The sequence below is a fragment of the Raphanus sativus genome, chromosome 8 (genome assembly GCF_000801105.2).
Source record: "Raphanus sativus cultivar WK10039 chromosome 8, ASM80110v3, whole genome shotgun sequence".
Taxonomy (NCBI): Eukaryota; Viridiplantae; Streptophyta; class Magnoliopsida; order Brassicales; family Brassicaceae; genus Raphanus; species Raphanus sativus.
In genome coordinates, this window is record NC_079518.1 from 10,154,119 (window position 1) to 10,178,874 (window position 24,756).

The 24,756-nt window shown below is 32.0% G+C and overlaps 4 protein-coding genes across 5 annotated transcripts; 2 read left to right on the forward strand and 2 right to left on the reverse strand.

Annotated features, from left to right (window-relative positions):
* Positions 1 to 669: 669 nt before the first annotated feature.
* On the forward strand, positions 670 to 2,586 carry LOC108821448 (probable indole-3-pyruvate monooxygenase YUCCA1). Its single transcript, XM_018594487.2, has 4 exons — positions 670 to 1,384; positions 1,467 to 1,715; positions 2,054 to 2,176; positions 2,271 to 2,586. Exons 1-4 carry the CDS (start codon positions 737 to 739, stop codon positions 2,496 to 2,498), a joined length of 1,248 nt encoding a protein of 415 aa, XP_018449989.1. The 5' UTR covers positions 670 to 736; the 3' UTR covers positions 2,499 to 2,586.
* A 15,301-nt stretch (positions 2,587 to 17,887) lies between these two features.
* On the forward strand, positions 17,888 to 20,351 carry LOC108819515 (E3 ubiquitin-protein ligase At1g63170). The gene is made up of 5 exons (XM_018592570.2): positions 17,888 to 18,345; positions 18,469 to 19,139; positions 19,223 to 19,348; positions 19,431 to 19,710; positions 19,789 to 20,351. Exons 2-5 carry the CDS (start codon positions 18,517 to 18,519, stop codon positions 20,038 to 20,040), a joined length of 1,281 nt encoding a protein of 426 aa, XP_018448072.1. The 5' UTR covers positions 17,888 to 18,345; positions 18,469 to 18,516; the 3' UTR covers positions 20,041 to 20,351.
* LOC108822281 (pentatricopeptide repeat-containing protein At5g40410, mitochondrial) lies at positions 20,345 to 22,552 on the reverse strand. Its single transcript, XM_018595320.2, has one exon. The coding sequence runs from the start codon at positions 22,215 to 22,217 to the stop codon at positions 20,469 to 20,471; it is 1,749 nt and encodes a 582-aa protein (XP_018450822.1). The 5' UTR covers positions 22,218 to 22,552; the 3' UTR covers positions 20,345 to 20,468.
* A 136-nt stretch (positions 22,553 to 22,688) lies between these two features.
* On the reverse strand, positions 22,689 to 24,496 carry LOC108822283 (uncharacterized). 2 transcript variants are annotated; one of them, XM_018595322.2, is made up of 3 exons: positions 23,843 to 24,496; positions 23,359 to 23,629; positions 22,689 to 23,275 (listed from the first exon to the last, which is right to left on the reverse strand). In XM_018595322.2, exons 1-3 carry the CDS (start codon positions 24,152 to 24,154, stop codon positions 22,896 to 22,898), a joined length of 963 nt encoding a protein of 320 aa, XP_018450824.1. In that variant the 5' UTR covers positions 24,155 to 24,496; the 3' UTR covers positions 22,689 to 22,895. The 2 variants fall into 2 exon arrangements, with proteins under 2 accessions (XP_018450824.1, XP_018450825.1); XM_018595323.2 differs by having other exon boundaries at positions 23,359 to 23,626; positions 23,843 to 24,493.
* Between the last annotated feature and the right edge of the window lie 260 nt (positions 24,497 to 24,756).

The following is a 24,756-nucleotide window of genomic DNA, read 5'->3' on the forward strand; positions in this document are numbered from 1 at the left end:
GAATTTATATAATTCCAAGATTTTGATAGTTTGAAGGCGACGTTAAACGTGAACAAATAATAACAACCAAGATGGTTCCGACTCATATAGAAAATTATATTATAAGGTACACATTTTTAATCGAAAATATTTCTATATTAAAACTATAAACATACAGAAAATACAATTCCATTTGTACATATCTCTATACATAAAAAATCTATTATAAAACATACATAAGAATAAATCAACATTTATAATATAATTTTTTATTTTAGAAAAGTATAGAAAATGGGTTAAAATGTTGCATCTACCATTTATTAGCCTTAACTACATAAAATAATCTAATTAGGCTTCTTCACGAGGACGAACAATGATGGTTGCGGGGAACCATTATGTTATTACGTAGATTATATAGCTCTGTTTGATCGTCTTCTACCTATTTAATTTAATTATTTCGCTTAATTAACTGCTGTCACTATTCATATTCCAAAAGAAAGTAAGAATATTCCTTTAAGTTTTACACTTTAAATATATCTCAAAAAAACAAATGTACTATGTCCGCAACACGTAAAGAGAACGTCACTGAGAGAATCTTAGAAGGTCCCCCCAACTGCAATCCCCTCTATAAATCCCATATTCATTCTCTCACTCAAAAGAACATTTCTCATAAAGTAAAACATATCTCACTCTCTTTCAGTCTCCTCCACTCTTCAAAAGCTTATATCAATACCATCCTCTCCTTTCCATCCAACAAATGGACACTCATTCTTGTCACCAATCTAACAACCAGGCCAAACAGATCATCCTCGTACACGGTCCCATCATCATTGGAGCCGGTCCTTCCGGTCTCGCCACGTCTGCATGTCTCTCTAGCCGTGGAGTCCCTTCTTTGATCCTAGAACGTTCCGGTTCAATAGCATCACTATGGAAATCCAAAACGTACGACCGACTCAAACTCCATCTCCCAAAACACTTTTGTAGATTACCACTTTTGGACTTCCCTGAAAACTTCCCAAAATACCCTTCTAAAAACGAGTTCTTGGAGTACCTTGAGTCATACGCTTCACATTTTCGCATCGCCCCTAGATTTAACGAGAACGTCCAAAACGCTGCTTACGATTCTTCCTCCAGTTTGTGGAGAGTAAAGACTCTAAGTGGCAAAGAGTATCACTCCAAATGGCTTATCGTGGCGACTGGGGAAAACGCAGATTCTTATGTCCCGGAGGTTTCAGGGATAGGGAAGTTTTCCGGTGGGAAGATTATTCATGCAAGTGAATACAAAAGCGGTGAAGAGTTCATACAACAGAGAGTTTTAGTCGTGGGATGTGGAAACTCCGGAATGGAGATTAGTTTAGATCTTGTTCGACATAACGCTTCTCCTCATCTTGTTGTCCGAAACACCGTACGTGATGAAAAACATATATTTCTTCATTACGTTTTGGTATAATATATAAAATATTAATGTTATATTTATTTAATGTTAGGTTCATGTGTTGCCAAGGGAGATACTTGGGCTATCAACATTTGGAATTGGGATGACACTTCTCAAATGTTTACCATTGAGGTTTGTTGATAAGTTCTTGTTACTGATGGCTAATTTATCGTTTGGAAATACCGACCGGTTAGGTCTACGCAGACCGAAAACTGGTCCGCTTGAGCTAAAGAATGTCACCGGAAAAACTCCGGTTCTTGACGTCGGAGCTATGACTCACATCAGATCTGGCAAGATTCAGGTGGGTTTAACTATGTTTCCTTATAATTAATTTATTGAAACAAGACTTCCTTATGAAAATTTTACTTTTATCTTTTATTTAGATTAATTTAACGTTCCAAAAAATTAGATTAATTTAATGACAGATTTGCGTGGCCTGAGCTATTAATTTAATTTAATGTTTGAAACTGTTTTGAATGTTCTAAGAATGTTTTTTTGTTGAAAAAGTTAGTTTTTGTTCTGTTGTACTATTTTTCTGCATATGCTTCCGTGAATCTTTTAATGTTAAAAAAGTATTTTTAATGTTTTCATGATTATTCTGAGGTCGAGCTAAGCGTTTTATTACTGTTAAAAATGAAGATAATGGAAGGTGTAAAGGAAATTACAAAAAAGGGGGCAAAGTTTATGGATGGTCAAGAAAAGGAATTTGACTCTATCATATTTGCCACTGGTTACAAAAGTAACGTGCCTACTTGGCTTCAAGTAAGCTTAACCTCTATAATTCCCACTCATCTGAAATTAATTTTAAACAATCATAACAATTATAATTGAACAATGCCTCTCTTTATTCACTTAGGGAAGTGACTTTTTCACGAAGGAAGGGATGCCAAAAACGCCGTTTCCAAACGGCTGGAGAGGAGGGAAAGGATTGTACACTGTTGGGTTTACAAGGAGAGGACTCCTTGGAACGGCGTCTGATGCGGTTAAGATCGCTGGCGAAATAGCTGACCAGTGGAGAGATGATATCAAGGGGGCCACCAAGAATTTGTGCAGCTCTCGTTTTGTCATTATCTCTAAATCCTAATTTGTGTTTTAAAAAGAAAAACAAGTCACTACCTAATTTTGCATGTTGTAAATTGAAGAAATAAACTTGTATAGATGCGGTTATATATCCAGATTAGTTAATAATCGTCTGACTGTCATTTGAAATTGCTAGAACAAGTTACTCTAGGAACCGTTAAAAGTGTGTATTCAATTTAAAATAATTTAATTTTCAATGAGTTTTTAGATGATTTTAGGTGATTTGAAAATTTGCCATAATCTTGTTTAAACCACTATTTAAAACTATGGAACTATATTTAAAATTTTTGTAATTAAGAAACTATAGCAAAACATTATAATAGATTCAAAAGTAATCTATCAAGTAACGAAATTAATAAAAATTTATTTTTAAAGAAATTATATTTGAAGAATTGAATTTGTCATTTTAATACAGATCACCTTCTACACTAATTACACTCTTTTAATAAATATCCACATCTTTTTAAGTTAGTTAATGTCACGCCACTGTCGATTCTGTAAACAGTTTCAATCATATATAAAAAAAATAGGGAAAATAGCATAAAAACTTTGAGAGTGTCACCTACTGACACTTTAAACCTTGAAGTTTTTCGACTATCACTTCAAACCTTCAAAGTGGCATTGGCGTCATAAAAAACTTTCAACTTGGCTTACTTTTCCATCAAGTAAAAAACTGACATGCTGTACAGGTAAAAGTGATGATGTGTAGGTTTTTTCGAAAAAATAATTATTTAATTAATAAAATCAATAAAATGAAATAAAAATCAGAAAATTAATTAAAAAATTAGTTAACTAAATAAAAATTCAGAAAATTAAGTAAAAATTCAAAAAAGTATAACAAAATTCAGAAACTAAATAAAATTCAGAAAATTAAATTAAATTTCAAAATAAGTAATATTAAATTAAAAATTCAGAAGATTAATTATAAATTAAAGAAAAAACACAAAAAAGAAAAAGAAAAATTCATATTGTTTTTTTAAATTAGCAGATTATTTTTAAAAAAACAAATATATTATCGTTAACGATAACAATTTCAAACATATCACTGATGACGATGGTGATTTCTCACATAACCATTAACAGTGACGTTTTTGACGTCTCTCAAAAGATATATAGTTTCCGACATCATCATTAAAAACAAAGGTAGATATGTCTATAAAGATTTTTTTGACAACCATCATTTAAAACAATATCTACAGTTTTAAAAAACCTTCACATATCTACCGTTTTAAATGACGGCTGTCGAAAACATAGTTATTGACATGTTTACCATCATTTTAACGATGATAACGGAAACTATCATTATGAATATGTCAAAACATCATTGTTAATTGTTATGTGAGAAATCATCAGCAGTGATGTGTTTGAAATTGTTATTGTCAATGATAATATATTTGTTTTCTTTAAAAATAATCTTCTAATTTAAAAAAGCATTATGAAATTTTCATTTTTTGTGTTTTTTCTTTAATTTATAATTAATCTTCTGATTTTTAATTTAATATTACTTATTTTTGAAATTTTATTTAATTTTCTGAATTTTATTTAATTTTCTGAATTTTGTTATACTTTTTGAATTTTTATTTAATTTTCTGAATTTTTATTTAATTTTATGAATTTTTATTTAGTTATCAGATTTTAATTAATTTTCTGATTTTATTTCATTTTTATTGATTTTATTAATTAAATAATTATTTTTTTTCGAAAAAATCTACACATCATCACTTTTACCTGTACAGCAGTTCAGTTTTTACTTGATGAAAAAGTAAGCCAAGTTGAAGGTTTTTTATGACACCAATACCACTTTGAAGGTTTTAAGTGTTAGTCGAAAAACTTCAAGGTTTAAAGTGTCAGTAGGTGCCACTCTTAGGGTTTTTTATCCGATTTTCCCAAAAAAAATATGTACATTGCTTTGTTATTTGAGGTGGTCATAAGAAAGGCTATAAATAATTAAATACATTACTCCCACGACATATCAATGTCAAATGAAAAATACTTAGTGGGTAGTATCGAATGTTTCACATCCACGCAAGAGAGACAAATGAATATGTAACGAAGTGTGTATGTAAAGAGAGAAGCAGACGCAGGGAAGAGGGAAGAAGGTGGGCACTGATTTGTCACTGAGATGAGAATTGAGATAGGGAGATCTGACACTTTTCTGCGACCACCGCATGGACTATCTCTTTCTACGAAATTGATCCATCGCTCTCTCTTTCTCTGCCGTCACGAGAGAACACATACATACACATGCGCATTTTTCTTATAAGTGATAACTCTCTTTTAAGGGTTTTGTTTTAGTCATTTTACCCAAAATATAAAACAGCTTCATATAATGGGTTATTGCAACACATCTGAATGAATTATTGGTGTAGTGCGTTTGTTTTGTTTACGTGTATAAATTTTTATATAGTCATGAGGGGCCTCACGGCTTTAAAATATCTGTTTATTCGAGACATTAACTTTTTCACTATTGGAGTAATGGCTTCGCGCAAGCTATTTGCTAGAAGCCTAGAAGCACATCATAGCACAGTAGAACTACGTATAGAAAATATAATTATATTATAAATCATATTTAAATACTTAAAGAAACATTTTTAAAATCATAACTTCTTAAAATATACTGGGAAATAGGACACGTATACTGATATATCTAATTTTGATTGATTTTCTAAATTATTTTTAGTAATTTTTAATTTGAGTTTCAATAAGTACGGATCGATTAACAATTTAGCGTTATATTAATCACCCTTACCTGTATGCTAATCAAAAAAGTTAAAATTGTTTGAAGCGAATACGAGTCAAATCCTTTACCAAGAGGAAACAACCACTACAACAAAACATGCAGATACTGATGGACTTTTTTCTCAGTATGTCGTCGGAATAACCGTATTCCGACGACATACCAAAGAAAAAGGTCCTCGAAAAAAATTCTTCGAAATTTCATTTTCTCTCGAATTTTTTTCGAAATTTTTTGACGGAATTTCGAGGAACAGTAATTCCGAGAAAACTGTGAGGACGAAGGTTCGTCACAAAAGTCCTCAAAATTTTTCTATAGACATGGTCGTCGAAATATTCTGAGAGAATCATTTCCTCGGAATTTTCAAAAAAATAAATAAAAAAAATTTATTTTTTTTAATGAAATTCGAAAATATGAAATACAAAATAAAAATTGAAATTGAAAATACATTAGATAATATTATTCAAAATTGTACAAATTAAAATATATTAAAATTAGTTTTAATAAATAAAAATTTTAAAAATCCAAAAATAGTTTTTAATCACAAAAATATAAATATATAAAAAATAGTTTAATAATTACTATATATAGTTTTTAGTATACATGATTTATATATATATATATATATATATTTATAAAAAATTACAAATCGTTTATAAATATAGAAAAAGATTTTTAAATATTTTAAAATTTATAAAAAACGTTTTATTATTACTGTAAACTTTAAAAAACGTTTTAATATATATAAAAATAGTTTAATAATTATAAAAATAATTTAAATATATAAAAAAGAGTTTAAATATATAAAAAAAGTTTAGTAATTACAAAAAAACTTTTTAAAAAATCATATACACATTTTTAAAAATAAAAAAACGTTTTAAAAAATAAAAAAACTTTTTAAAACATGAAAACGTTTTGAATTTTAACCAAAACACAAAATAAATCGAAAAAAGATAAAACAACAATTTCATAATTACAAAAAAAGTTTTAATATATATAAAATAGTTTAATAATTACAAAAATAGTTTTAATATATAAAAAATAGTTTAATAAGTACAAAATAGTTTTAATATATAAAAATAGTTTAAAAAAATCAAAAAACGTTTTAAAAAATCATATACACATTTTTAAAAATCAAAAAAACATTTTTAAAAATCAAAAAACGTTTTAAAAAATCAAAAAACGTTTTAAAACATGAAAAACGTTTTGAATTTTACCCAAAACACAAAAAACTAAAAAAAATATATAACAACAATCCAAACAACAATCCAAACTTGAAAATCCTAAGCTATCTATTCAATCCTAGAATTTCCTACCAAACAACCTAAATTTCGAGATCTAACATCCAAAAATCGATCTATGAAGAGAGGAAGAGAAGAGAGATGAACTTACATGATAGGAAGAGAGGGGATTTGCCGCGCAGAGGAAGAGAGGAGAGGAAGGAGGCCGCGCAAGAGAGGAGAGGAAGAGAGGAGAGGCAGAGAGAAATGGGGAAGAGAAGAACGTAAAACCTAATTTATGAGACGTCCGATGGACACTGTCCGTCGGAATTTCCTCACAAAATTTAATAAGGTTCCTCGAAATTTCCTCGAAATCTTCTAATCTAATTTTCGCGAAACGTTTGGCGGCTAGGGTTGCCGGGTTAATGAAAAATATTCCGAAGAAAGCAGGTTCCTCGAAATTTCCTCACAATATTGTGAAGAAATTTCGAGGAAACAGGGTTTGAAAGCAGGTTCCTCGAAATTTCCTCACAATATTGTGAGGAAATTTCGAGGAAACAGGGTTTGAGGTTTTGAAAACATCGATTTTTTCCTCTATGTCATTTCTTATACAAATGTAATTCATACTAATGAGGTTTCTTTGTATAGATGATCATAAACAATGAAATAACACAATTACAAAAATAATTGTAAGCATTCCCTTAACGTTTATTAAAATGTATAAGTGTTTCTTTTATGTTGTGTGGTTTCCGTTCAATCCGCAAAACATTATTTTCGGTTTAAAACCCTAAAGTTTGACTTCATAATCTGCCTAAGACACTTAATGAAGGTTATATACGTGTTATTCAATCCGCAAAACGTTGTTTTCGGTTTAAAACCCCTTATTCCTCAAAATTTCCTCGGAATATTGTGAGGGAATTTCGAGGAAATACCGAAAATCATTTGTTTCGTCGAAATTTCTTCGAAATATTTCGAGGGTATTTCGACGAATAAGGGGTTTTAAATCAAACCCCTCAACCGTGAAAGGACATTCCGAGGAAATTTTGAAGAAACCCTATTGTCCCTCGGTATTTCCTCGAAAAATACCGAGGAAATGTGTCTTCCTCTCAATTTCCTCGAAATTTTTCGAGGAAATGTGTCTTACTCGCAATTTTTTCAAAATTTTTCGAGGAAATACCGAAGAAATAACATTTCTTGGTTTCCTCGGTATTTCCTCGATTTTTCGTCAGAAAATTCCGAGGAACTCATTTTTCCTCGGTATGTCCCTCAAAATACCGATGTTTTTTTGTAGTGAACAAGTATTGAGTCAATAACAAAATACATCAAATTAATTCAACAGTTCAACGGTATTTGAAGGCATTGAATTCAATAAACGTTATGACACACGCATCCATGCACACCTTACGTTAACTTTGCTCAGTCACTTACGTCACTCTTTGATTTTATTATTATTTCTTCTTGCATTTTTTTTTATGGTTAGGGGCTTTGTCCTACTGACCATTTTTGCAGGCACTGTCAATTTTCATGATGGATTTGACATTTCTCTTTGCATGTTAAGTATGTCACCGCTCTTTTAATTCCCTCGCAGCTCCCGTCAGTTAATACCCCGATCCTTTATCCTCTTTGTGACATTCATATCTGAGTTTAATCGCTTCAACTTTTGACTTAATTTGGTTTAGTTTACTAGCTAAGTTGACTTTCTATGTTCTGTATGACAAATGATACTTAATCAATTACTTGTTTAATGGGTCTCAATCCTTAATTGTAATTAGCATTGGATACTAACCTGGGTTTATTTCATTTCATTTTATTTGTTAAGGTGCAGTTAGTTCGTTAGATCATTCTTTCGTGTGGGGAAGGGGAACTAGATGAATCATCTCTTCTTTGTAATCAAACGTTTATCTCTTTTGTTCAATATAATCCCTTAGCGTGAAAAAGATCATTCTTTCGTGTTTCAGTTGGTTTCATGCCATTAATAAGTTTGTCCATTTCATTTTAAAATCGCATGCATGTTATAGTTTTTTTTTCAAAGAAGCTAGCATGTCATAAATTCATTAATGCATGTCATATGCATATATATATATATTAATTGGTACACGTGGATCTATATTTTTTGTTTCGTCTTTTTTTTTCAAAAACACTCATACATCTCAGATTCTCAATCGACTAATGACTGAATTTCTATTGGAAGGTACACGACGATCTATGTTGTTTTTTGGTTTCGTTTTTTTCAAAACACTCACACATCTCCATCGACTATTGACTGAATTTATAAGCAAGTAGAGGATATATTTTTTTTTTTGAAGAAAAGCAAGTAGAGGATATTGACAACGACAACAACAACAAAAAAGAGAGTGGGGATAGTAAAATTCCGATTATGTTTTAGCATTATTCAAATATATACGTCGTATACAATCCGGTCTTGTCTGATGCTATAGAATTTCAAAGGATACAGTAGTGATATACGATTACGGCATGGACCACGAGGGGAATTAGAATCGAGATAAATACTCATGATCCGATGAACCGTACCTTCCCTATTGCACTCTTAACTTGGCATGCACTTGTACTTATCAACTCGCTGCACACATAAGATGCATGGGATATATAGAACCAAAACATAAGCAAATAAAACCAAATTTTAAGATGCATGGGGATTTGCCATGCAAAGAAACAAATGAAATTCTTTTACTCACGTATTATATGTAGCCATATATGTGAAACTTGAGAAAATGTACGAGTCAAAATTTTAAGTTTGTATTTATATGTACATATGATATGATGACAACAGCAGAGCTTTCATGAGAATAGACATGTCGTGTCGTCTGCTGATTCTGCATCCTTCGTCCAAGATTACTCTTAGATCGCTGTAGTCCCATCTGTATCTCTTTGTATCTCCCATCATACTTATTCCAGTGGCCAATAATACTCAATTCGTGTCTAAAGTCTTTCACTTTCGAGTTATCAGATCAACTACTATTCGTTTTTACTACAAGTTTACTACATATGCATTTTTATTGCGACTATTAGAACTACTTAATTTATCTAAGTTCTAGTTATAGATTATTAGAATGTAAGCATTTCATTAGACATGTTTTTACGGAAAATTTGTGAAATTGTGTTTTGACCGTTCAGCGAGAAAACAAACTGCAATGCTGATATTAGCTTATACAAATTTAACATACAGTTTAAAAATCAATTACTAGACAATAAGGGAATATAGAGTTGTCAAGTTGCATACTAGGTTAATAGATCATATGCAACAAATTGCTCTTTTACATCTATAATAGTGTTTATAATCAGAACTACTCCAACTCATTTCTATTTTATTCTTATAGAACTAGGTGTTTTCCTCCACCATGTGCAGTAAAAGAATTTTAAAATATTTTTTAAAAGATAAATATAAATATATATTTTTTTTATTAATATTATAAATTTTCTTTTTTCTTATCAATATTTTAATATAAATTTGATTTAACTGAACATTAAAATTAAGATAAAACCAATTTTGTTTATTTTAAATTATATTTAAGAATGTGCATGTATATATTTAAAATTATAATCTTAGGTAGATTTTTCTATCTATTTATTTTAATTATATATATTAATAAATATGTAAAATTTCAGAATTGTCAAAAATTAAAATTAAACAATATTTATAAAATCTGTAAATATATATAAAAAACTTATGATTTTACGATTTAATTTGATTTTATGATTTAATTTTATAATTTTCTAAAAATATGTATATATTTTTGAAATATTTTTAATTTAAATGATATTTCAAAATTTGAAATGCCATAATTGAATATATTTATTTTAATGATGATTTATGCGTTATTGCCATATTTTAAAAAAGTCCAAAAATATAAATCGATAATAAATATAATATATGAGTTATTACCATATTTTAAATTTTTTATCAAAAATATAAATTAACATTAAATATAATTATCCATATCATATTAATCTATAAGACATGTCATCAATTTTAGTAGTTATGTCACAATTATTAATCTAGGTGTTTTCATGCACCACGTGTAGTGATGAATTTCTTAAAAGTTAAAATTTATATTTTAAAATGTAATTTATTAATATTATATATTTTATTATTTTGACTAGTAATTAATATAAATATCATTAATTAAGCATAAAATTAAGAGAAAATATTTTTTTTATTTTAAATTATATTTAAGAATATATATGTATATATATAAAGTTAAAATCTTAGATAAAAAAAATTATTTATTTCATTTGGTTAAATTATTAAATCAACTTGTACAAAATTACTAAAAATCATATAAAATTGTATAGTTATCAAAATTTAAAACTAAATAATATTTATATAATTTGTAGATATCTAAAAGAAACTAATGATATTACGATTTATTTTTTTTTAATTCAGAAAATTTAGAAAACTTTAGATAATAAAAATTTTATTATTATAAAAGTAAAATTATATAATATTTCGAAATTCAAAATATCATATTTGAATATTTTTATTTTAGTGATGATTTATGAGTTATTACCATATTCTACAAAGTTTACCAAAAAATAAATCAATATTAAATGTAATATATGAGTTATTGCCATATTCTAAAAAGATTTCAAAAAATATATATTAGCATTAAATGTAATTGTCCATGTCATATTTAACCATATGACATGTCATCAATCTTAATAGCCACGTCACAATTTTTTGTGTGAAAACGATTGTAGAGAAGACATGTGGCAAATCACTTCTCAAATATAGACTAGGGGATAGGGGATATAGATCGCTATTTTTCCTCTATATTTTGAGAAAGAAATAATATTTTTAATTATTCTATATCTTGAAAAAAAACTATTTAAAGGAATAAATTAGATTAAACTTCATAAAACTTTTTTATTTAGAGGAAATAGCAAAATACATTAAAATGGTCTAAAAGCAGTTATCTTTTTTTTTCTTTTTTTTCCTTGAGATATAGGATTCCAAGTCTAGTAAAAAAATATGGCCAAGTTTTTAAAGTCAAACTCAGATTTTGTTGATGAATATCAGTAGTATACAGAGGGGAAACTTCAATTAGAATAGCCCCATAGTTTCTTTCTCATTGCTTGGGTTTATAGAGTTTTAAGAATGAAACATACAACTTGCCAACAAAAGAAAATGAATTAAACATAAAATTGGAATAGCTTGATGTTGTTATTGTTAACTAAAGATTTGTATGTTCCAACAGAAATTTTGGGGTAAAAGTATAGTGCAAACATATCTCGTTTAGTTCACTGAGTTTTGCTTTCCGTGCATATAGAGCAAACCTATTAGATTGCTTGAAGTTGCCTTATGCAAGAGGCATGGTCAGTTGGTCTGGTCTTACAAACTACGAGAAAAGAAAAGACAAAGGCCTTTGTCTTTTGGACTTGAGAGTTGATGTTGGGCCTAAGTACGTTCAAAGATGGGTTAATATATTCCCAAGCTTGGAAGTTGTGAACTCTAAGAATCTGACTGCTTAGACCCTTTCAAGTTACAAATGATCTATTTAGCAAATGTGGAATATTTGGTTTTGGGATTGGAGTTGTTGAACTTCGGACAATTCGTAGCCTAATCTGAGCATGGAAGAAATTTCAAGGATCAATTGTTTTGTGATCATATCTCGATGTCACAACCAGTGTTCTAAAAAGCGGTCTAGGCGGCCGCTTAGGCAGCGCTTAGGCGCTAGGCATTATAGGACCGTGGCGATTACTCTTTAAACCGCCTAGATAATTATAATATTGTAATAATAAATAATATATAATTTATTATTCATAAATTATAATAATTAATATATTGTAATATATATTCTTATGAAAATAATTTTTATCATATATAAATAATAGTTTTTACTATTATTAAATATAAAATATTACATATATTTAATAGATTGTTATAATTTTTAAACGCTTAGACCGTTTAACTAATAATCTAGGCGTCCGCTTAATCGTTCTAGGCGCTAGGCGTTAGGTCGCCGCCCGCTTAGCGCCTAGCGCTTTTTTGAACACTGGTCACAACTACTCATCATGACGATTTTCCCACTTCATGATGCTCCTTTGGTATTTTCTACATTTTGCAAATTTTAACTGAAACAAAAAGGTAGTTTAAAGATAATTTTTGATGATCAATAAACGCTCTTCTTAAGATGTTTATAATTAAACATTTTCCAGTAATAATAAAAAGTTGTTTCTCGTTTAATTATTAGGATAAGATGTCTGTCAGTAATTTTCAAAATAATCATCGGTACCATACTTTATAGAAGATAAAAAGTATCAAATTATTCGAGCTGATTTTTAAAATAATTAGTCAGCAGTATAACTGTATTTTGTACAGGAACACGTGTTCTACGTTAATAAGAGAGAAAGGGTTAGGATTCCGATTTTGGTTTATTTCTGATTTATTTATAAGAATCTAAGGATGGCCTATTTCATACTATATGGTTCTTTTGCAAAGAAAATGTTTTTTTGATCGACTAGTTGAAGTCATAAAGCTGTAGAATTTGCATTGCGGAGACAAGGACTTTGTGCTATGATATCTCTATACTATGTTATTTACTTCATACATAATTTTGGGGCCTAAAACCCAAAAACATTGAACCCATCTCTAAAAGAATTTTGTCTTTAAAATGCATATCAAGAATGGAATTTTGCTCTCTATAGTTCTAGTAGTAGCTCCAACCATATACCAAAATAAGGTTTTACAGTATTTATGCCTTATACATTTATAACATAATTTTGCCATCTGAAGCATAGGTGATATCTGCTTTAGTCCATGGTCGACCCTGACTTCATCGTATATTTCGGGATGCAAGAAATCTGATGTGTAGATGTTATATATTTCTTCTTTTGCTTGTATGGTCTTTTTTGTGTTTACTCAAGCATATTTAGTTTTCTTAAGAGCAGATAATTGTTGGTGTGGAAACATATACAATAGATAAATATCATTATCATTCTGCAATATCCAATTTTGTTGTATATTGTAGTGTTCGGTGAAAGATTTAAAAGAATTGGTTTATCCTTCTATATAATTAAACTAGATCATGATCCGCGCGATCGCGCGGGTTTTATTTTTGTTTTAACACATAAAATATATTCTATAATAGTTAATACAATTTGGAGTTTGTCCTTTTTACATAATGTGGTTTTATATAATTTCGAGTTTGTCCAAAACATGTTGTTTAAGAACAATGTTAAAACTGTTTTTTGTATTAATAGTTTTTTTCGTTGGTGTATAAGAGATATAACTGTGCGGTGAAAAAAATACTAATATAATATTAACCAATACGATTTGATTTTGACATTGTGCTTTTTAAGAGTTTTTTCTAAATATTTTGTGATTGTCCAGTGAATGATGAATGCAAATGCAAATACTTATATACACATTTTAGTGGGAGGAAATGAATATTCTCTCATCTATTAAATTACATATAATAAATACAAAATATCATGACACCGAAATTTTAGGTATAGTAGAATAAACTTGGAAAATGGGTTTTTCCATATTCATGATTTATCAAATCTGGCAATTTGATTGTGAATATTTGATTGTAACCGAGATTTTAGATCTAGTAGACTCAACTTGGTGAAGAGGTTTTCCTGCAACCGATTTTTTAAAGTATAAATTGATGTTTCTGTTATTGAAATAATAGTATACGATTAGTATATTCTATTTAGTGTATATTCAAAGCAAACCTTGATTATTTTAGCATCGAAGAAAATATATTCTGATATCTTTAGTATTGAGTTTCAAAAGTTTTGTATCAAGCTATTTAAAATTTAAAGATTCATCAGTATTTGATGCCAAATAATTGTTTTTTAATTCAAAGAGGTTTTGTGTTTAAGATAATTATAGTTTGATGATGGGAGGAAACATGTTCTTAAGTTATTTGGTTAATTGAATCGATTGGTTTATAAGATAACTGGATCAAGATAGTCAAAATTATATAATGACAGGCTAAGGATTCGTGTGATATTAATATTTTTTTGTCAACCTACTCTTATAATATTTGTATTTTTAATAACATCTGTAATATTTATTTTTATTTCTGTCTATTTATATTTTATTTTTAAGAATTCAGACTCGTGTAATATTTATATTGGAGACATTTATTGTATTCATTTGACTATAATAAAAGAGAAGGATTGTTATATTTGTACTAATGATATAATATAAATATGATAATGTTAGTATACTTAAATGAAAGAATAGATATTTTGTAAAATATATGTATATAATGTAAGACATAGATCTTATAGTGAAATTAAATGATAGATGGTTGATATTGAACTCTTTAGGGAAATACAGTAGAACCTCTATAAATTAATACTCGATAAATTAATAATCTCTATATAAATTAATAAATTTCGCCGGTCCCAACTTGGGCCGGTGTAAAATAAGATACAAATCAATAAAATAATAAGATAATAATATTTTTAAAGCTCCCATGTAAATATATAGTCCCATTAAAATCATAAATTAATAATCTATCAATATATATCTTTTATATAAATACAAATTAAACATTAGATTGTTGTTTTATATTTACAATGAAAATACATCTATTTCTTAATATTTTGATAATATTTAGTTAAATTATTTCGAAAATCACATAACAATTCTATAAAATATAAAAATATACACCAAATAAGATAATAAAACAATATGAAAGTCAATTTTCTAAAATTTAAATAATTTATATATGGTAAAATTAAATATTTTCTTATTTATAAATAAAAATAGAAAAAATCTAAAAAATGAAACTTTTGTAAATTAATATCTCTTTAAATTAATAAAATTTTAAAGTTCCAACATTATTAATTTATAGAGGTTCTACTGTATTTAAATGAAAGGTTAGACTAAGAATAATAATGTGATGTCCAATTTAAAAATCTATCTAGAAGAAGTTATAATGTTTCTGTTTTAATAAGATAGATTGTATTTATTTTCCGTTTACATATTTAAATGGAATTCAAAAATTAAGAATATTAAAATAGAATAGTAGAATGATAGGTGATCTATCGAAAAGTGATTCGTGATATCATACAAATGAAAAAAAAATTACGAAGAAATAAAATGTGGTAACTGCATTATCAGTAACAAATCTTTTGAGCTTTCGAAAATTAACGCCCTAACCATTCACCGATGATAAACTCCATAACCCAAATAGTAGATATGAAGGTTTATTGGGAAAATGTGGTCGGAGCATTGTACACTCCTCTATTTCTTTTTAATGTTATTTCAGATTTAAACAATTGCAAAATAAAACTTCAGATTAAAATAAGGATCCAAGGACTATGTGAAAATCTTGAAGGCCTTGTTTGTTTGGAGATTAGCACATCAAACAATAGTAGCAAATAAATAAAACTCAGGAAAGGTGTGCATATGTCCTAGATGAACAAATAAAACTATAAAGCCTAGACTTGATTTGAAAAAGCATATGATAACACATAGCGAGGAGGTTGTCGCCAAGCGCAATGACAACTAGAGGCTAGCGCCATGTGTATATTTAACCAAATACTAAAAACCACATATCCTTATATACTAAAGCGCAAGTCGCTTTGCGAATCAGAATCCGACATGTGGAAAATACATTAAAATAATAAACAATTGATTAAAAAAATTATCTTAATTTCAAGTAACTCAATCCTAATTTTTTCTGAATATCACATATAAAACAACTGGCCACGTTCTTAAACCGTCTTCTTCTCCATTATTAAAGAAACAAGAGAACGTTTTCTCCCTTGAACTTTCAGTTTTCTCTCGATTTTTTCTATTTTCTGCAAAATTATTCTCTCGGAAAGCTCATAAGTTCATAACTACACTCGCACATTAGACCAAAAAAAAAAGAAAACTACACTCACACACAGTATTCTTCCACTTGAGTAAAAAAAAGATTAAAGGGGCAAGCGTCATGTTTTGGCTTGACAAAAAGGTTTGCATGTTTTCCACCTTTTACTATTTTTCTCTCCCAAATTTTGATTTGTTGATTAATGTTTCCATTAATTGTTGAAACAATTATTTCTAAGTATTCACACTGCAATCGAGTTCAACCATAATAGTTTTTCTGAATATATGAAGGAATTTGCATATCTGAATCCAAATTAAATTTTCAATTCAAACAAGGTTGACTATGCAATTTTTCATCAAGACTTAACGTTTCATTATAATGTAATAAAAAGAAAACTAAATCATAAACTCAACAAACTATAAGTAAGCTGGATTAGTTTTGTTTTGAATGTGTGTGTGTTTTCAGAAAATATGTTAGATAAAATAACATAAAATGTCAGTAAAGTGTTATTTTAAACTGCAAAAAATATTTAAACAGTAAATTTATTTGATTCATCACATTCAAATTTATACATAAATTAAGTTTTTTATTCGAAAGAATTAATGGATCAAATCAATCATTTTTTTATAGATCCTATTTATTTTTGAAATACTACAAACATGTTTCAATTTTATAACAATATCAGATATTGTTTTGCTTTCTACAACCGATTTATTTCAATGTGGACACCTCTAATATTATGGGCTTTGTGTAATATCTAAAAAAATATTTGTTCTGATCGCCAATTATGACACTGATCAAATAATTTATAAAAAAGTAAATTGGCCCGTGCGTAGCCGGGCAGTAATACTAGTTCATGATAAACCAACAACACCATTGAAGAGACTTATAGAGCAACACCAACCCTTAAAAGCAAAACACCCACTAAAAATACCAAATGAAAACACCAATTCTAAACCTTATTACTCAGCGTCTTTCATCAGCATACTCCATCTCAAGAGAAGATAAACTAATGATATGAACTTAAGGATTTTTAGGTTATTATGTAGGAGAAGTAACTAGGGTTTGCTTTCAGGATATACTCTTCTCGACGACAAAATATTCATTTGTAACCGTTTAGATCAAACCGTTTTATGTACTAATGTCAGACAAACCAGTTGGTTTGTGTGGGCTTACAACAAAGCGTCGCCATAAATGCTTTTGGAAAACCACGAAAGCCGAGGGAAAGCGCAATATGTATCTCTCCTGGCCATGGGGTATTGTGGCGATGAGGTCACCGCAAGGGAGCACCTAGCGCCATGGCGTCAAAAGCTAGAGCTTTTTTAAACCAAGGGCCTAGATTGATTCAAACATCAATCATCTCTAAGTTTGCCTTTACATGGGAAAGTAACATTTCAAATCTGTTTTTTTTTTCACCGTGAAATAATTGGAGGTGGCAAATGTCATATTACCGCATCATACTTGTCGTAGGTTTGTATTAAAAAAAGTCCTTTTTTTTTTCTTTTGCGGAAACAAAGAAGATTGACATTGCTAGCCTGAGAGGGATATACATTCATACATTAAAAGTCTAATTAAAAAAGAAAAAAGAATGTTGTCACAACATAAAAAGAAGAACCTCTACTCTCACACACAGAATTGGTCAAAGGTAACGGCAAATATCAGCAACAGAAACATAGCTGGATGCATCAAAGATTTAAGAAGAAAGAGTGATCAACAGAATAGCCACTCTCCAGTTCAAGTATTACGCTCCGCACCGAAAATCAGGGGAAGAACACAATCTCCTTGTCATTTTTATTACACATTTTTATTGTTGCGAAAGAAAATAAAACACAAGGAGCCAAAGAACCCCATCACTATCTCAAACCTGTAATTCTATACTCTTTCTTCTGTGTGTGATTCCTATTAGACTTCGAGTTCCATATCCTTAAAATTATTATTATTTTATATCCTCCTTGGTTGATCCGTGAGGTGAGCACAAAAAAAAAAGAATAATAATCGCAAGAGAATTGAAGTTGATTAACAAATAACAATCAACAACAAAAGTCAAAAGGGATTTGGATAGCTGAAAAAAAGTTCGACTCTTTCACCCAATTGAAGAATTAGGTTTGTACTTCTCAATTCCAGCCGCGAATTAGGGTTTTGTTTCATTGAGCGAGCTGATTTAAGGGTTTATTGCTTTACTTGTGTCTCTCTTATTTTCATGGTTTTTCTTTATGGGTTTTGCAGGAAAAAGTCAAAATTTGAGTTCAATGGTACTATTACTAAAGCTCCTAGATGGGTGTTTCTCGTATTGCAATTAAAGCTCACAACTTTTGTCTACATTCATCATCATCATCATCATCATCATCATCATCAGCTCATCTAACCCCAAATGACCACATCATTGACATTCCAACAAACACTCCTTCACATCATCACGAGGAGGAGGAGGAGGAGAGACCTTCCACTACTCCTCCTCCTGACATGCCTATCTCTCACCCACCTTCCTCCGTCCGGTCAAATCCTAGAAACCCCCGTCGCAGACGCAGTCCTCTGAACTCCGGCCTGTGGATTTCCATCGAGCTACTCCTCACTCTCGGCCAGATCATTGCAGCCATCGCCGTTTTGTCCTTGTCTAAACACGAGCACCCACGTGCGCCCTTGTTCGCTTGGATCGTCGGTTACGCCTCTGGATGCGTTGCAACGCTCCCGCTCTTGTACTGGAGATACTATCACCATTCCAATCAGGCCTCTGACCAGGACGACTCTGCATCACAGCAGCATCGTCCTAATCTCAACGTCGCAGCAGGATCGTTCGCCTTTTCCATATCCAGGTCATCTGAAGGACAGCAGACCAGCAACACGTCTTCTCGTGGCACTAGTAGTAGTAGATACCCTGGTTTCATAAGCTCTGCCAGGTATATACCATATATGTCTTAATGAATTAACGTTTTTAAGAGTCCCTCTTTTGTTGAATCTTTTGGTTTTTGTGGTTTTACAGAGTAAAAGTTGTTATGGAGTACTTCAAAATGGCTCTGGATTGCTTCTTTGCGATATGGTTTGTGGTTGGTAACGTGTGGATATTCGGAGGCCATTCATCTGCATCCGAGGCTCCTAACTTGTACAGGTTAAATTAATTAATTACTCCTTTTCTGTTCAAAACTACATTTTTGTCAAACATTCTTTAACCCTTTTTTTTTTGTTTATAGGTTATGTTTAGTGTTTCTTACGTTTAGCTGTATTGGCTACGCCATGCCTTTCATCCTCTGCACGACGATATGTTGCTGCTTGCCCTGCATTATCTCCATTCTCGGATACAGAGAAGATTTAACTCAACCCCGAGGCGCTACACCTGAGTCGATTAACGCATTGCCTACTCATAAGTTTAAGTTGAAGAAAAGCAGAAGTAGCGGTTCGAGTAGTGCTAGCGAAGGTGGTGTTGTGGCGGCTGGAACTGATAAGGAGCGTGCCATTTCAGGAGAAGACGCTGTAAGTTTGCTTACATACAACATATCACACGTGCGATCAAGTCTCTTGAATAGTTTACAATTGTTTGTTTGTTTGCAGGTCTGTTGCATTTGCTTGGCGAAATACGCGAATAACGAGGAGTTGAGAGAGCTTCCTTGTTCGCATTTCTTCCACAGAGAGTGCGTTGACAAGTGGCTCAAGATCAATGCTAGCTGCCCTCTTTGCAAGAGTGAAGTTGGGGAGAAGAACTCTGATTTGACGAGCTCGCTCTCTTCTGGGGGAAACGATAACACTCAACAACAGCGGAATGAACATAGAGTTGATAACGGTTTGGCTCACAGCGTTATCTAAAGACGTTTGGAGGAAAAACGTTACACAGAAAAGGCGTTTTTTTTTTTTTGCATTGTTCCTAGTAGCCAAATGGTCTAAGAAGGTGAAGATAGAAATGTCTTTTGCTTTTGTAAATTAAGACCCTCTGAACACCTAGGAGAGTTTTGAAAATCAGTGATTTGAGTGTGCGTGTGTTCTAGATATTTTTGTTTTGTTTTGTTTATTCTGTGAATCTTTATCACGAACAGAACCTTTATACGAGAGAGAGAGCCAGGGCTTTTTCAATACCTTGGTATACATATCAATATAGAATCTCTATACTGGAACATGAATATATTCTGTGTTGTATACATTTTATGAGTCTTTTCATGTAATAATTTTGATTGTGTCATGCAATGTCTGATTTACGTACATTTTATTGGTTTAAAAAGTCAAAGTGAATTTAGAAATTACCAATAATCTCTGCAAGAGCAAGAACCTTCTGAGAAATGATGAAACCTTTTAGAATCTCTAATAATGAGTCTCCTTTTCTCCATCAAAGATATTGCTTTTGCTGTTTCATGACAGTCTCCACATATTCTAAGATTCTTCCTTATGATTATCGGTTCCATTGGACTAATCACCAAAAGCCCAAACGCCATTGCAATCTTCTCGCTATGTTGATTAATCATTTCCTCTTTCACATCTTCATCAACATCATGCAACACAAACTCTGTTCTTGATTTATATCCTAGTTCCTTCTTCATCTTCTTCCTAATCTCTTTCAGCTTCTTCTGTATCTTCTCTGACTCAGGGTGAGACCAATCTCCAACAACAAACTTATGAATCTTATTACCATGTTCTATCTCGCTACACCCTGAAGCCCTCACAAGACCTTTCTGTTTCATCAGATTCCTTATTCTCGAAGCATCTTCCCACTGACCAGAAGCTGAGTAGATATTTGCTAGCATTATGTAGTTTCTACCGTCACAGGGTTCTAACTCAAACAATCTCTCTGCAGCTTCTTTGCCGAGTTTGGTATCTCCATAAAGTCTACAAGCAGCAAGCAAAGCTCCCCAAACACCGGAACTCGCCTCCATTGGCATCTCTTTGATCATTCTATAAGCATCCTGAAGAAACCCGAATCTACCCATCAGATCAACCATACAAGAGTAGTGTTCTAACCTCGGCTCAACTCTGTATCTTTTCAACATTGTTTCGAAATAATGCTTCCCTTCTTCGACAAGACCCGAGTGACTACAAGCACTCAACAAGTGAGTCAAGGTTACATGATCAGGACTAATACCAGAGCGATCAACCATGAGCTCAAAAAGCTTGATCGCGTCTCTTCCGTAACCATGAGTGGCGTAAGCAGCAAGCATCGCTGTCCACGCCGTACTATCTGGAGAAGTAATCTCGAAAAACACCTTAGACGAATCCTCCAACCTCCCCAGTTTTGCATACAAGTCTAACAACGCCGTAGCTATACACATGTTTGCATTAAACCCGCAACGCAATATCATCCCGTGAATCCCTTGCGCTACTTTCACTGCCCCAATAGCTTCACAGACACGGAGAACAGCAAGAAAAGTAGCTTGATCAGCCTTGTTCCCACCAACCCTTCTGCTCACTTTAAAGCAACCCAGACCGTCTTCAGCTAAACCGTTTTGCAAGTAAACCACAATCATTGTATTCCACGAAACCACATTCTTAACACTCAAACCCTCAAACAGTCTACAAGAAGAACTCAAATCTCCAACCTTTCCGTACAGGTTGATAAGAGCATTCACAACTTTCACCTCCTCCAGCACACCATATTTCATCACAAGCCCATGAACGCAACGTCCTTCTTCTCTGCTCTTTACATGAACACAAGCCGAGAGAATCGACAAAAACGTAACTTCATTAGGTCTAAACCCTAAACCCACCTCGGATCTCATCATCTTAGATAAAGCCTTCAAACATTTACCCAGATAACCTCTCCCTGAATACCCAGATATCAAAGAGTTCCAAGAGACTAAATCTCTCTCGGGCATTTCGTCGAACAGCTTCTCGGCGCAAACTTCGTGACACAGTCTCAGGTAACACCGGACGAGTTGGTCTCCGATGAATCCCTGACGGTAACTCACAGTCTTGACTACCTTACAGTGAAGCGAACGGCATTTGGAAATGGAGACGCAAGAGGCTATAGATGCTATTAATGATGAAACATATGCCATATAACCCCACGAACCAAGCAGAAGTTCGTTCTTGAATAATACTAGGTCAGCAAGAAAAGCTTCGCCAGATTAAAAGTTATCTGTGATTTGGACACGAAAACAACATTTGGTCGTGTCTTATCTGATAGTTTATCTTAGCTTTGTCTCATCTTCTACAAAACATTTTCACACATTTTATGAGTTAAAAAAAAAAAGTCTCAACTCATTTAAGGGAAGGGAACATAGGTTCTGAAAAACACAGAGGAAAGAACCATAACAGAAAACAGAACAAAAATCCAAACACCAACAACATGATGTAGTAATTACAATTTAAAATTATACATTGATAGTTTTTTAATAAATTATTAAAAAGTTGATAGTTACAATTTAAAATACGTTATTATCAAATACTACTCAATTATGAACTTCTGAGGGGATTAATGTGAGCATACAAAGACATCAAAAAAAAAAAGTAAGAAAGAGCAAAACAAATTTTAAAGAGAAAGCTTTTCTTGTTATGTCCGGTTGTGTAAAAATAACACAATCAAAAGATCAAAGTCACATCTGTATAAGTACGACGACTCAACAAGATCCCCCACATTCAAAAGATTCTAACAAAAGCCAAGTCTCATATGAACAGAAAGAGGAGGGAAACACATGTTCATATATCAAAACGGGTGGGTTGGGGTGCGATCGATTTCACCTCACTGGCTGCTGGTTGTAGTGATTCTTCTCTTTCTTCTTCTTTGCGGCAGCCAGCTTTGCCTTCCTCGCAGCTGCTTCTTGTGCTGCAACTTTCGCAGCGGCATCAGTCTCTTTGCTTGACTTCTTCTTCTTCATCGATGCAATCTTCTTTATCCTTTCTTGGATATCCATGGAAGAAGAAGCAGCCTCCTCCTGCTCCTGTTCAGCGGGCTCACCTCCAGCAGCAGAATCTGCGTTGCTCTTCACTTCTTCCTGAGATTCTTTTGCCTCCTTCTGTTTATCCTTCTTTTTCTTCTTCTTTGATGCCTTTGATTCTCCGGTTGCGTTCTCCTTCTTCTCTCCTTCTCCATTGACTTCTTTCTTTTCCTGCTTATCTGTTCGGTAAGAAACTTTTTATCAGTTTCAGTAAACAGATGCAAGACATAATCATTAGAATAAAGTAGAGCAATATATATACCTTGAGTGTTCTCTTGAAGATTATTAGTATCCTTGGGCGCAATTCCAAAATCAGCTAACAAAGCATCAATCTCAGCAAGTTCCTTCTGTCTCCTCTCTTTCTTGGAAAGCTGCCTCTCTGCCTCCTTAGGTGGTGCAGCAACTTCAGGAGCCTTCTTCACCTCAGGCTCTGCTGCTTGTGGATGAACTTGCGTCTCATGCTCTTCCTCCAAATCATCATCATCATCATCATCACCTTCACCAAGAATATCTTCTTCACTTTCACTTTCCTGCTACATTAAAAGCAAAAACTCATCTCAACCACAAAAAAATGAAAAGACAACAGGACTATCAACTATCAAACTATCAAGTAAAGTAAAAAAGACAAAACCATTGAACTGAACTCTATAACATCAATTAGAGTAGTTTCACTCAAACCCAATTCAACACAAGGAGACACCAGATTGAAACATATACACACAACATAAAAGACAACGAAAACTAACCTCAACGTTAGTCTCTTTCGCATCAGAAGCATTCCACAAGGACTGGGGAGGAGCGGTGGTAGCGAAATAGTCATCGTCTTCATCGTCGCTGTCGATATCGGCCCAAGCCTTGGCTTTGAGAGGCGTAGGTGCCCAGAAGACCTGTGGCTCAGGCTCCTTGTGCTGCGACGAGGAGGAGGAGGAGGAGCCCTTGCTCTTACCACCACCAGCCTTATTCTTCTTCTTCTTACGAGTATCCAACGCAGCGAACAAGTTGGTGTTCTGAATCGGCATCATCGATCCTTCGTCTCTCCTGTTTCCACCACCGACCATCTTTTGCTTCTCTCTCAAACAATCAATCGAAGATTCAGACAACAACAGCTCAAAAAGGTGCGATCTTTACAAAAAAACAAGTAAAGGAAACGATCGGGAGATGAATCAAGCAATGGATAAGGGATACAATCGTCACTAATCAAACAATTCGATCTTTCTATAAACTTTGATGGGCGGTGATTTCTGGAAAGCGATTGATAATTAGGGTTCCAAGATTATATAGATTTGTGGATTGATTGATATATAGAGGTAGAAAACAAGAGAAGGTAGGAAGCTTCGGGAAGCTGGTTTCTCAAGGGATGTGATGTGAGATGATTAGGGCTTTCTTTCTTAAAGAGGTGGAAATCGTTCGAGGTTAGGGCTACTGGCTACACGACAAAGTAAGAGGTAAAGCTATCTCCGCCTATGTATCATCAAACCGACAATTAGATTAGAAAATCGAACCCGGTCCGAGCTGAAATTGGTACTCAACAAAGCAAATCGAACCCATCCTTGTTCATTCGATCATTTAATTTAGAGATTTTTTTCGCCTTTCTTTTGATATATTTTATCAGTAAAAAGGAAAGATATTATACTATATTAATAAAATTTTAAATGTTCAA

Excerpts from the sequence above, each read along its gene's own strand:
- LOC108822283 (XM_018595322.2), bottom strand. The coding sequence starts at position 24,154 with ATGGTCGGTGGTGGAAACAGGAGAGACGAAGGATCGATGATGCCGATT. Across the intron at positions 23,630-23,842 it reads CGAAAGAGACTAACGTTGAG|CAGGAAAGTGAAAGTGAAGA; the intron begins GTTAGTTTTCGT and ends CTTTTAATGTAG. Across the intron at positions 23,276-23,358 it reads TCTTCAAGAGAACACTCAAG|ATAAGCAGGAAAAGAAAGAA; the intron begins GTATATATATTG and ends CTTACCGAACAG.
- LOC108819515 (XM_018592570.2), top strand. The coding sequence starts at position 18,517 with ATGGGTGTTTCTCGTATTGCAATTAAAGCTCACAACTTTTGTCTACAT. Across the intron at positions 19,140-19,222 it reads GGTTTCATAAGCTCTGCCAG|AGTAAAAGTTGTTATGGAGT; the intron begins GTATATACCATA and ends GTGGTTTTACAG. Across the intron at positions 19,349-19,430 it reads GAGGCTCCTAACTTGTACAG|GTTATGTTTAGTGTTTCTTA; the intron begins GTTAAATTAATT and ends TTTTGTTTATAG.
- LOC108822281 (XM_018595320.2), bottom strand. The coding sequence starts at position 22,217 with ATGGCATATGTTTCATCATTAATAGCATCTATAGCCTCTTGCGTCTCC.
- LOC108821448 (XM_018594487.2), top strand. The coding sequence starts at position 737 with ATGGACACTCATTCTTGTCACCAATCTAACAACCAGGCCAAACAGATC. Across the intron at positions 1,385-1,466 it reads ATCTTGTTGTCCGAAACACC|GTTCATGTGTTGCCAAGGGA; the intron begins GTACGTGATGAA and ends ATTTAATGTTAG. Across the intron at positions 1,716-2,053 it reads TCAGATCTGGCAAGATTCAG|ATAATGGAAGGTGTAAAGGA; the intron begins GTGGGTTTAACT and ends TTAAAAATGAAG.